Below are 12,131 nucleotides of genomic sequence, written 5' to 3'. Positions count from 1 at the left end.
ATGTATATATATATATGTATGTAAATATATATATATGTATATATATATATGTATGTAAATATATATATGTATATATATGTATGTAAATATATATATGTATATATATGTATGTAAATATATATATGTATATATATATGTATGTATATCTATATATATATATGTATATGTATGTATATCTATATATATGTATATATGTATGTATATATATATGTATGTATGTATATATATATGTATATATGTATATATATGTATATATATATATATATATGTATATATATGTATGTATATGTATATATATGTCAGGTCATGTACCATGTAACCCAGTGCTACCTGCCTCATGGTCAGGTCACCGGCGACTAAACTGGTTCCCACACCAAACTTGTTTGGTGAGGAGGGTGGCTAGTCTCCCTGAAGGATTAAAAAGAGCTCAGTCTTTCCTTTTTATTTTCTATGGCGTCGAATGGGTCAGGGTTCCCTGATGAAGTCTCATTGACTGAAACCGATGGCTGTTTGTAGCGACCAAATGTAGCTGTTTACCCTCGAATAATATATATATATATATATATATATATATATATATATATATATATATGTATGTATATATATATGTATGTATGTATGTAATTTTAGGTTGCTATTTTCAAAAGTAGGGTAACAAGTGAAATATAACGAGGTTAATACAAGAGTACTTAATACAGAAGTGGAGCAAGTTAACAAATGAACCTCATGCTTGTTGAAGATAACATCTTCATAGCTCTAGCTTTAGAACCCAATCCCCTCAACCCACTTACTCTGCAAACTCTATTCCCTAACACCAACAGAAAAATGAATGAATAAAGACACCAATAAATAAGTTCATAAACAAACACAAAAATAAATAAACTAATTCGCACCTAATTCAACCCTGTTCTCCGCCCCACTGAATCTTCACCATCATGACCCGTTTTACAAAAAAAAGCCTTCTTTTGCTAAAAGTTAATTTTTGCTCTTCATTTAGAATTCCGCTTTTGAAATAAGGGTTGTTGCCTAAAGAGGTCTCTAGTTAATAAATACTAGTAGACCGAAACATGCTCATGACTGTGTAGCAACAAACTACTGCTTATGTAAAGACAAATTTAAAGTTATATATATATATATATATATATATATATATAATTCAATTTCTGTATAATATATCCTGTTCATAACTTGTTAATTACCCCCTTTGCTTGTAATATATCGTGTTTATAACTTTATAATTTCAGCCTTTTGTGTATAATGTATCCTGTTTATGACTCACCTTAATTATTCTTCTCCTTGTGTCTATAATACATCCTGTTTATGAATTACTATATTAATTCTCCCTATGAATATTTTTCAATCAAATAGACACTAGCTGATATACCAACCAATATCCAACATCTCCACGTGTTCCTGTACAGTGGGTGAGGACACATTCGAGGTTAGAAGCCAATTCCAAACATGGGCCTCATTTCTTTTTGTTTCTGCAAATTCTTCTATAAAACAATTTTTTTTTTTACATAATGTTCAAAATGTTTTCACTGTCTTTCTTGTGCAGGGGCTGGATACCATTTGGTAATGGTGAAGGGACCGAATATTGATATCACCAAAATTGACACTTTCCTCAAGTATTACATCCGCCAAGTAAAACTTGAGAGCAACGTTGGCACAGAGCTCAGTTATCTTCTCCCACATGACAGCAGTTCATTATTTCAAAGACTTTTTAACAGCATCGAAGAAAAACAAAACTCATTTGGCATCCTGAGTTACGGCATCACCGTGACAACAATGGAAGAAGTCTTTCTCAGGCTAGTAAAAATTATCTTTTCTTTCTCTAAGGTTCTAAGTGGTTCTCAACCATTTTTATATGGTGCCAAGCTATTGGGCTCTATAAATTTTGCAACCCACTATTGAGCTCTGTAAATTTTTGCAACAAACTATTGAGCTCTTAAATTTTTTGATGCACTATTGAGCTCTTTAAATTTTCGCAACATGCTATTGAATTCTTTAAACTTTTACAACACACTATTGAGCTCTTTAAATTTTCATGATACACTATTGAGCTCTTTAAATTTTCACGACACACTTTTTAGCTCTTTAAATTTTTACGACACACTATTGAGCTCTTGAAATTTTCACAACACACTATTGAGTTATTTAAATTTTTGCAACACCCTATTTAGCTCTTTAAATTTTTACATTATACTATTGAGCGCTTTGAAATTTTACAACATACAATATCTTTAAATTTTCACAACACACTATCCAGCTTTTTAAATTTTTGGTGATTAACTCCTATTAATCCCTATGCGGTGAATTTTTTCTTTTAATATCATCTTATCATATATACGGCACAATCACGTTGAAACTCTGGTTCTCAGCAGATCACTAAAGTTAAGCAATGATAAGCCTGGCCAGTACCAGATGGGTGACCATTTAGGAAGGCTAGGCACTGTATATACCGTACCAAGTCGTAGAAATTTCCAGGTTGGTATCTGGGGGTACATTTAATTTACTGAGGGAGCTGCATCCCCGAATCAAGACAAAAAGCAAAGGGAATCTACTGTCTTTACTTGTCTTCCCGAGATTGGCTCTACAATTTGGAAAGCCGTGGTCGCAGATACTGTTAAAACAGCAGGGCCACTGCATGCATTGAATGGATACCATAATACTTAGTCCACTGCACCTTCTTATAACAAAGGTACATAGAGAATTTCAGCACCCCTTCCTTCCCAAATACCTCAACAGTATTTGTAAATGTTTTTGACTTGTAATGGGGGTATGAGACGCATGGATTCGCCAATCATTTTTATAACCAACGGCTGTGCTAAACAACCAATGAAAACGTCCCAAAATTATTATAAAAATCGTCAAATTTTGGATTCAATCAGTTCGCCTTTTACTACGTCATGGACCACATTTAATTCTTGGTTACTGATCTGAACTACGCCGCCATCTTGGTTACTGATCTGAACTACGCTGCCCTCTTTGTTCAACACAATATCTCAGAACTTATGAGGTTAACTACGCCACGGACCGCATTTGATTCTTGGTCGCCATTTTTGTTACTGATCTGAACTATGCTACCATCTTTGTTCAACACAATGTCTCAAAACTTAACAGTATTCTATCTTAATAAGTATCTGACTCTTATACCAATAAAAGATTGTGACAGAAGTCAAGTATTAAGGTTCTGAATTTTTGAGATGAGGGTTGGTTGCTTATATTACTTGTAGTGATCGGACTATTGCTCTCATCTTGAGTGTTATTTGTGCAACGTTTCGGTTGGTTTGACCTTCGACCTTCATCAGTCATGTTGGTTGTTTGGAAAATGAAGAAGAAAAGTTACTAGCACCGTAGTTATTTTCGTATTTCTGTGAGTAAGTCTCCACTTTTTGGTCATTGTCTCGAATCTATGAGAAAAATATTGGTTAACAAATGGAGAGACAGCTCTAATAAAAATCGACAGGGGTATTATCTCCCATCCATTTGGGAGGCTTTAATTGTAGAAAGAAAAAAAAAAGAAAGAAACATTATACACTCTTAAAATTTCAGTGATAGAAGGGAGATAATCCCCCATGTAGATATTCATTAGAGTTGCCTCCCCTTTGTCAACCAATTTTTTTTTTTTTCTCTCACAGACTCGAAACAATGACCAAAAAGTGGAAACTTACTCACAGAAATACGAAAATATCTACAAAGCTAGTAACTTTTCTCTTTGCTTTTCCAAACAGCAACCGACATGCCTGATGAAGGTCGAAGGACAATCTGACTGAAACGTTGCACAAATAACACTCAAGATGAAAACAATAGTCCGATCAATACAAGTTATACAAGGTGGGGCAGAGCGACTTGCTTATTTGGAATATCAATTAAAACAAAAAAGCAAGTTGTTTTGCCCCACCCTGTATGACCAACAGCGTTGCTAATTGGATTAGCATCCGACTGACAGCTTAAAAACATTTGGACATGAAAATGGAACTGATTATCAATTGTAGAAAAAACAAGCATTGTAAACCCTTAACATTTTGGCGATAGAAGGGAGGTAATCCCCTGTCGATCTTTATTAGAGTTGCCTCCCCTTTGTCAAGCAAGTTCAATCAATACAAGTAATATAAAGAAGTCATGTACTTCCGGTTTTGTATTCTGTACTGTTTTTCTTTTTTATTTCTTTTTACATTTTGAAGTCCTCAACATTTATTTCATTAATTTGATATATTCTTTTTTAATTTTTCAGTGTGAGTGAAAATAAAGCAGAAGAAAACATTCCATCCCATGTAAGTGTCAGCTCGATAGAAAGCTACTCAAAAAGCAACCTCAGTTCGTCTTTCTTAAACCCGTACGCGTCAAACTATACCATGAATAAAGTGGCACCTTCAACCCTGCACAGTAAGTCACTTGCATTCCCTCTTTTTTATCAATACCATAACAGTGTAGTATCTGTTCTGATGCTGCACTTCGCTTTTCTGTCCTCGGTCAGTGGAGGAGAAATCCTACTAGACTGAGGCAGTTTTAATTTTTGTTCCTATCTAGGGTGCCCCTTTTTGCGGAGGGATTTTCGCCACGTTAAAAACCAACCTTGTGTCTCACTCTGCCCTCGCGGAGAGGCAAGTAAATAGGAATACCAGAATAATTATTTGTGAGTTATCTCCATTTTATGAGAAACTCTTCACCGACGTCACTCCAGTAAAAAAAAAAAAGTGAAGCATGCATGGTCCCCCATTGAATGAGACATAAAAAAATGACTAAGTTCAGCATTTGTCCCCCCCCCCATTTAGCCCCAAAAGTCTCCAAGGTCTTAACATTTAAATTTGAGTTCAGCACCATGCAAAACTGCTAAATAGACATACACAGAAAATTTTGGACAAATATGGTAAAATAGTCTCAAAAGTGGAGTGTTTTTATTAGCCCTAAAACAGCCCCTGGGGCACACCAAAGAGTTATCGTGAAGTATAGACAAACAAAATTATATAGAAATCAGTTAGTTATAACTTTTCAGAAAGTTTTATAAAAATCCAAAGCATCAATTTTTTTTGATTAGCAAAAAATTTTCCATTTTAGCCATTTAAACACAAAAAGCACTCCGGGGTGGGGGGGGGGGGGGGGGGGGGCTGAAGTTTTCCTAGAAAATCCGTTCTGTTACATTTTTACTCATATCATGTTTAATGTTTGTGCAAAATTTCAAAAAAAAAATTCCCAGGTGTAGCTATTGAGAAAAGTGCGAACAGACGAACGGACAAGGGTGAATTTACAGGCCCCCCCCCCCCTCCTTTTGTCGGGGGACCCCCAAAAAAAAAATCTTAAATTTTCAACTTTCTGACCAAAAATGAACTCTTTTTGTTAAGATCTTCATAAGAAAATATGCCGTTAAAAGAAGAATTCAATAGTGTTTGGTTTATTATCATGAAAAAGGTGTGTATAACACGATCAGCCGGTCACTGGCGTGTGACCGACCCGTGTGTTACACTAAATGTCTTAGAAACGTTCCCATGATGATGTGACGATGGGTCAGTCATTAGGGTCTGAGTATCAATAGGAAAGTATACCTGAGATGTCCGATGGTAAGGCCCCAGCTTGTGTGCTTTGGGGAGTGTGGAGCCAACCTTTAATTGCTATTGCTCCCAGGTCCACTCTGACCCGGAGTGGTAGTACCTGTTAGGGTCTCAACTATGGGTTAAATAGAAACCGACTTAAAAAAACAAAACAAATTCATTCAGCATTAAATAACCTTAAAAGGGTTGGTATGCCGTAAAACAAAAATAACCAACCAACCTAAAATGTCAGATGTGGGTGTGTGGCTCCTTCTTCTCTCAGGAAGACGTCTTGACTCTGGTGGCATTCTGGTTGGGACTTTTCTTGTCCTCAGGGCTGCTTCCGTCGACTTAAGACATTCATGGTAGACACACAAAAAAAAAAAAAAACGACATGCCACACAATGGTAATATATGAGAAATATAACTTTATTTATTTTTTTACAAGAAAATATTACAATATTTTTACAAAAGAATTTTCAAGTGATAATTAACTTTTATGATTAGAACTAGCTAACCTTAACTAATGCTGAGAGAGGCCCCCCCCCCTCATTTATGGAGAGACAAAAATAAACGTTTTACCCCATGGCTGTCCGGATGAAAAACAGGTTGATAAAAGGAGAGGGAATCATGGGATTGCATTTTTTTTTCTCTGTATCCCTCCGCTTACAGCCAAATTACCATGTGACCATGCTGAAGGGTGTGTTAACAACTACGACTACCAGGGCACTAAGATGTAGTGCCACACTGTAAAAAAAAAATAAATTATTTAAAAATGGTTGCATTTGTGAGATTTGTGAATCTATATAATTATAAAACTCAAATGACCTTGTAACAGGTGTTGTAACCCAACATCCGATTTACGATTTCTGGTTGCGCATGCATACATAAAAAATAATCAACACAACAATAAAACATATTATTTTACTGTGTACGTTTTCAGCATCCCAGTTGTTTTTTTTATTTTTTTGCGTTTAAATTATCCAAATAAACAATTGTTAATACTTTCTGTATTTTTTTACATCATTCATTTCCGTATTATGTTTAAGTTATTTTAATGCAATTTTCTTACAAATAAATCTACTTTAACCTGTTGACAACCATAAGAGCATTTTACAATGGCGATTTACCCACCGCCTTCATTTTTTTTTTTTAATTTATTCTCCATTTTTTAATACACCTTTCTTAAAAACATTCATACATTTTCTTCTACACTACCAACATAAATAAATAACCCCGAAAATATGTTGATTTTATTTGCGTTACAAATAAATAACCAACGCAACAGTAAAACGTATTGTTTTACTGTGTACGTTTTCAGCGTCCTAATTGTTTTTTGGGTTTTTTTGTTCGTATTTAAATTAAAAAATATATGAAAATTTGAATTTAACTTTAAGTATTATGGTATCTGTTCAGTGCACATTTACCTATAAGTATGGAAAACCACTTATAATTCAATGGCTGTAAGTTTGTTTTTTTTCCAGAATAAACAATTATAAACAGAACAACTCATAGAAATCTATCTATATTCTTTTTTTCATTTTAATATACTTTCATAGAAATGTTTCTGTTATGTCAAAAAAAACTATTTTCTTTACGTCACAAGTGTCACGCTCATACATGAATTCCATAGCTAATAGAACATACTGACCAACGGGTAGGCTAGTATATATATGCATCGGCTGTTACTTACAAAGTGTGCACATATTGGCTACATGCATCCTTCCGGTCAGAAAAAGGAAAATACTCAAAAATTAATCTGGCCAAGGGAAAGCGTTCATACCTAAAATAAGGTATGAACAGCCAATGTGTTTTTCTAAGCTGGGTGGGTATAAAACGCCAAATTTTTCTTCAGTGAACGAGTTGACCAGTTGACCCAGTGTTGACCAGAGTCCTTCAACTGGTGCCACCTGACGTTTCTCCGTTGGCCCATGGGACTGCTGTTATGCCTTAACTCACACCTACATTAGCGAACACACCATCACTGTCTCAGCTCTACTGTTATTTTCATGGCAAGTACTCGACTGAACTCCAATCTATGGTTCCACCTTGCCAAACTTTAACAAAAAAAACATTCGACTAGCTGTATAGCAATAACATATCGAATTTTCAAAAGTCTACAGCAATTTTAAATGTGCGTAAAAAAATGTCTGGAAACTTATTGAAGACACCTCGTATATCCAAGATTTTTTGCAAGTTTTGATAAAACAGTTTCTTTTCTGTCTTTCAGAGAATTACCACAATCGTGGCTTCACTCTGTATACTCAGCAGTTTTTGGCCCTTGTCTGGAAGAAAATGCTCTACAGCTGGAGGAACAAATTGCTTGTGTTGGGGCAAATAATGGTGCCACTTGTATTTGCCATATTAGGAGCGCTTGTCTTGAAGACCTTACCTGTGAATGACAACTTCCCATCTTTGGCTTTGGAACCGACAAAATTTGGCAAGAACTACATTCCGTACGGCCTTCCGCTTCAGAGCACAAATGAAACTTTGAAAATCAGCGAGAGCTATGCGTCGCAATATCCGAATTCTGTCCTTGTCTATGAGGACATCAACAAAATGCCTGCATACAAGAACAAACCAAATATATTGAAATATCTTGGAGCGGTAGGCACCAGAGATTTGTCATATTACAACAGGTACTACCAAGTGGCGGCTGATTTTGGCTATCAGATAAAGGGCGTATTCATATCCTATTTTAACGAACAATCCTACCATAGTAGCTCCATGTCTTTGGGTCTCATGGCGTCAGCTCTTCTCAAATTTTTAAGTGGCAACAATTCATCTCTAACCTTCATCAACCATCCATTACCAAAGTCCAACATCGAGAAAGTAAATGATCCAACGAGCGGTAGTATGTCATCGTTTACACTCTCATTCATTCTCGTCTTTGGGATTTCATTTCTTGCCAGCAGCTTTGTGGTTTCAATAATCAAAGAAAGGACCACGAAAGCGAAGCACTTGCAATACGTTAGCGGAGTCAACTCCTTCTATTATTGGATATCTTCGTTCTTCTGGGATTTCCCCGTCGCTCTCGTCTCCTGCTGTTTGATCCTGCTCGTCTTCAAAGCTTTTGACATTGAATGTTATGGCGACAACGAACACTTGCCGAACATCTTTTTTATCTTCGTGATGTACTGTCTTGGATGTATACCCATGACGTATCTCCTGTCATTTCTGTTCAGTGTTCCATCTTCAGGACTGGTGTGGCTCACCCTCTTCAACATTATCACTGGTAAGTGTACTTTCAAATTGACCAATAATAAAATCCTTCCCTGCAACCTCTTTCTTACGGAAGAGATATCGTAAGTTTGTCTTTGCTTTATCGTTATTTTCATGGCAAGTGCTCGACTGAGCTTCAATCTATGGTCCCCCTTCACCAAACTTTCACAAGAAACACCCGTCTAGCTGAAAACACTATCAATAATTTTCCCCACTCTTTATCTGTGCCTAAACCTAAACGTAAATTCCATGAACAAAGTTTCTTTCTTAGAGCTGCACACCTGTGGAACTGTCTTCCGTTTTCCTGCTTTGGACAAAGGTTGAAGATTCAATCTTGAGTGTGAGTAATCGGAAAATACACTTGAGAATTACTTAGGACCTCCATCGAGTCATGGCTGAAAAACAAGAACATGCTACTCTTGTGAAGTGAATAAAGGGTTCCACTCGAAATTCCGCCCAAATTCCCGAGTCTAACAGAAACATTCCCGAATTTGACAAGATATATGTGAAGAAGGTTGGAGGTTACATCGACTGAAACGTTGTGAAAATAACACTCAAGATGAGAACAGTAGTCCAAAGAATCCAAATAATATAAATGATCCATACTTTAGAAATGTAATATTCTTTTATTTGTTTTCTTTTTTTCTCTCCTACAGGTGTCGCCACCATACTTGTGGTTACGATTCTGAATATCCCGGCTCTTGAACTGCTCGACGTTGCCAAAAGCCTCACCTGGGCCTTTATGGCATTGTTCCCGCAGTTTTGTCTTGGTCATGGGTTGATTAATTACTACACTAACTATGTTGGTACCACTGCATGCGAACAGGTTATAGACGCCTGTCCATTTATCCGGCAAAATAACAGCCTAATCCACTGTTGCTTAGGTATGAAATCCATATTTCTATAAAAGTGAACGTGTCTGTCTGTCTGTCTGTCTGTCAGTCTGTCTGTGTGTTTGTCTGTCTGTGTACATTTCCCTACGCAATAACTCTGTCACTTTTTAGTCTACAGACTCGAAATTTGATATACAAGGTACTGAGACTTGCGAAAATCGATGTAATTGGTTTTCGGCCAGAAATTTGCCCGTTAAGGGGTCAAAGTTCAACGATTTGAACCTTTGAGAACTCTACCAAACTCCTCCGACAATTTGGGGTCTAAACACTTGAAATTTTAGATATAGGTTCCTTGGACATGGATCTAACTTAATAACTCGATTTAGGCCCAAAACAATAAATTTTAAGGGGTCATAATAGGGGTCAAAGTTTAAAAAAAATTGACCTTTTTTTTTTGTTTTTTTTTTTGCTCAGCATACACCTCCAAACACCTGGGCAACGCTGGGCACCCATGCTAGTATATATATAAACCCATTCCTCTCTCTGACCACACACACTTACATAAACAACTCTCCCTGATGTAGATTCCTCAAGGAATGATTGAACGCAAGGGAAGTAACTCCTTGATTTAAAAAATCAGTTACTTCCGTTTAGTACATAAAATGGCTGAAAAAAAAAAAAAATAGATGACCCCTCACTTTAACGAAATCTGTGTCAGTTAGTCAACAAATAATTTTTTTTTTCTGAACTTTACCAACTTTATGGATGATTGTTTTGTTCTTTTTACTTTTAGGTGGACACACTTACACACACACACACACACACACACAGAGAAATACTATATAAGAGACTAGCAGAGGCACCCGGTCATAAAATATGCTTAAATATGATTTTTAAATTCAAGCAGATTTCATATTTATTATTAAAGAGTTAATTATTTCATATTACATTCTACCCAATATATAGTTATTATTTCAAAAAATATATGGCATAATCACGTTGACATGCCGGTTCCCTCTGGATCACCAAAGTAAAGCAACATTGAGCCTGCTCAGTACTCAGTGGGTAACCATTTAGGACTTCCAGGTGCTGTATGTGCTCTCCGCTTATCTTGGCATTGTTTCCAGTCGTCCTGGACTTCTCCTTGCCACTGGACCCAAACAATGTCGATTCAGGAGAGGTGTGGTTGAGGAGTGTGCAACCCTTGCCTCACAACTACATGCGCAGCTGCCCCTACAGGGGGTATCCTTTGTCTTGCGAGACTGAACGGAGGCATGATTTCAAAAGCTTAGAAAAAAATACGATTTAAGTGCCATCAGCTAGAATCGAAACCGAAACCAAAACATAACAAAATATAATTTCATGATTAAAACTATGTCTGTCAGTTAAGAAAAAACTGAAGCTAATTTGTACTCAATATGGTTGAACTGTGGAAAGGAGTGTGAATTTTATTAAATACAAGCTGGTTTCCATGACAACAATGTTTTTGATAGATAAGAGGCAAGTAAAGGCCGTCGGACGATCCACAAAGTTTTAAAATTGTACTTCATCTTGCCATTCTCCATTCCAACTTTTGAGATCAACTAACATTGTGAATAATTGTGTGCACAGTTCCCACACTGACATCAAACTGTGCACTTATTGTCTCTATAGACATACGACAGTCCTTATCCATGAAATTCTTTATTTAGGCAATCAACTCTGCTGTTTTGACTTCCTTACTCCTCCTACACCTCTCAGCATCCCTCACATGAATCTCTTATGGCACTCAAAAACTCATGCTTGATTCATGGAAGATGGTCCAAAAGCAATCTGAAGTATTCCATACGTTTCTGTGGCATTTTTTCCAAGTTTAAAACAGAATTTTATTGCATATCGTTCTTCTAAAGTGTCCTCATGTCTAGATTGCATTTTTTAAATTCACCAGCTGTGACAATCAGACTTTAGTAGGATGTATTCAAATCGATGCTGTAGCTGTTCATTTGAAATCATAAAAAATTGGTCAGTCATCTCATAAGATGTTTAGCAATAACATACTGAATTTGCAAGAGTCTATGACAATTTTAAATACTTGTACAAAATGTCTTGAAACTTATTGAAGGCACCTCATGTTTTTTTTGTTTTTTTTTTGTTTTTTTTTTTGAGTTAGATACAAGGTCAGCTTTAAATATGGGGGTAAACCAGCTCCCCAAAAAGGGACACTCTGGTTAGTAACAAAAATAAAAAATGCATCAGTCATAAAAGGATTTCTCCTCCATTAACCTAGACCAAAAAATGAAGTGCAGCATCAGAACAGATACTACACTTTCATCTTGGCCCGAAGCAAATGTTTAAAGTAAACGATCAGATCCCGATCTGGAACAGATGTCCCCTTGTAGGCATTTTTGAGGTGGGTGATCCAAATCACCATTCTTGTTACTGCTAGGATGACCAGAAAAACCATTCTTTTCTCCCCAGACAGCGGCGGATCAATGTTGTCTATAACGTATGTAGCGTCAAGGAAAAGTGGGCATGCGGCATCGATGCGAGCCATTACCTCTCTGAC

The 12,131-nt window shown here is 36.3% G+C and overlaps 1 protein-coding gene across 2 annotated transcripts in view; it reads left to right on the top strand.

The window, feature by feature from the left end:
- LOC145266592 (phospholipid-transporting ATPase ABCA3-like) overlaps positions 1–12,131 on the top strand; it is a 178,699-nt gene that overhangs the window by 148,849 nt on the left and 17,719 nt on the right. Inside the window, exons 13-16 of one of the 2 annotated variants that reach the window (XM_080122440.1) lie at positions 1,559–1,808; positions 4,238–4,389; positions 7,762–8,766; positions 9,410–9,637. In XM_080122440.1, coding sequence (XP_079978566.1) covers positions 1,559–1,808; positions 4,238–4,389; positions 7,762–8,766; positions 9,410–9,637 — 1,635 coding nt within the window. The remainder of the gene's footprint in view (positions 1–1,558; positions 1,809–4,237; positions 4,390–7,761; positions 8,767–9,409; positions 9,638–12,131) is intronic. The other variant, XM_080122441.1, reaches the window with a different exon arrangement.

Source organism: Euprymna scolopes, chromosome 41, assembly GCF_053919585.1.
Source record: "Euprymna scolopes isolate OS-2025 chromosome 41, ASM5391958v1, whole genome shotgun sequence".
Taxonomy (NCBI): Eukaryota; Metazoa; Mollusca; class Cephalopoda; order Sepiida; family Sepiolidae; genus Euprymna; species Euprymna scolopes.
Note: the sequence above shows the minus strand (reverse complement) of the source record. Positions and strands in the feature narration are given on the sequence as shown.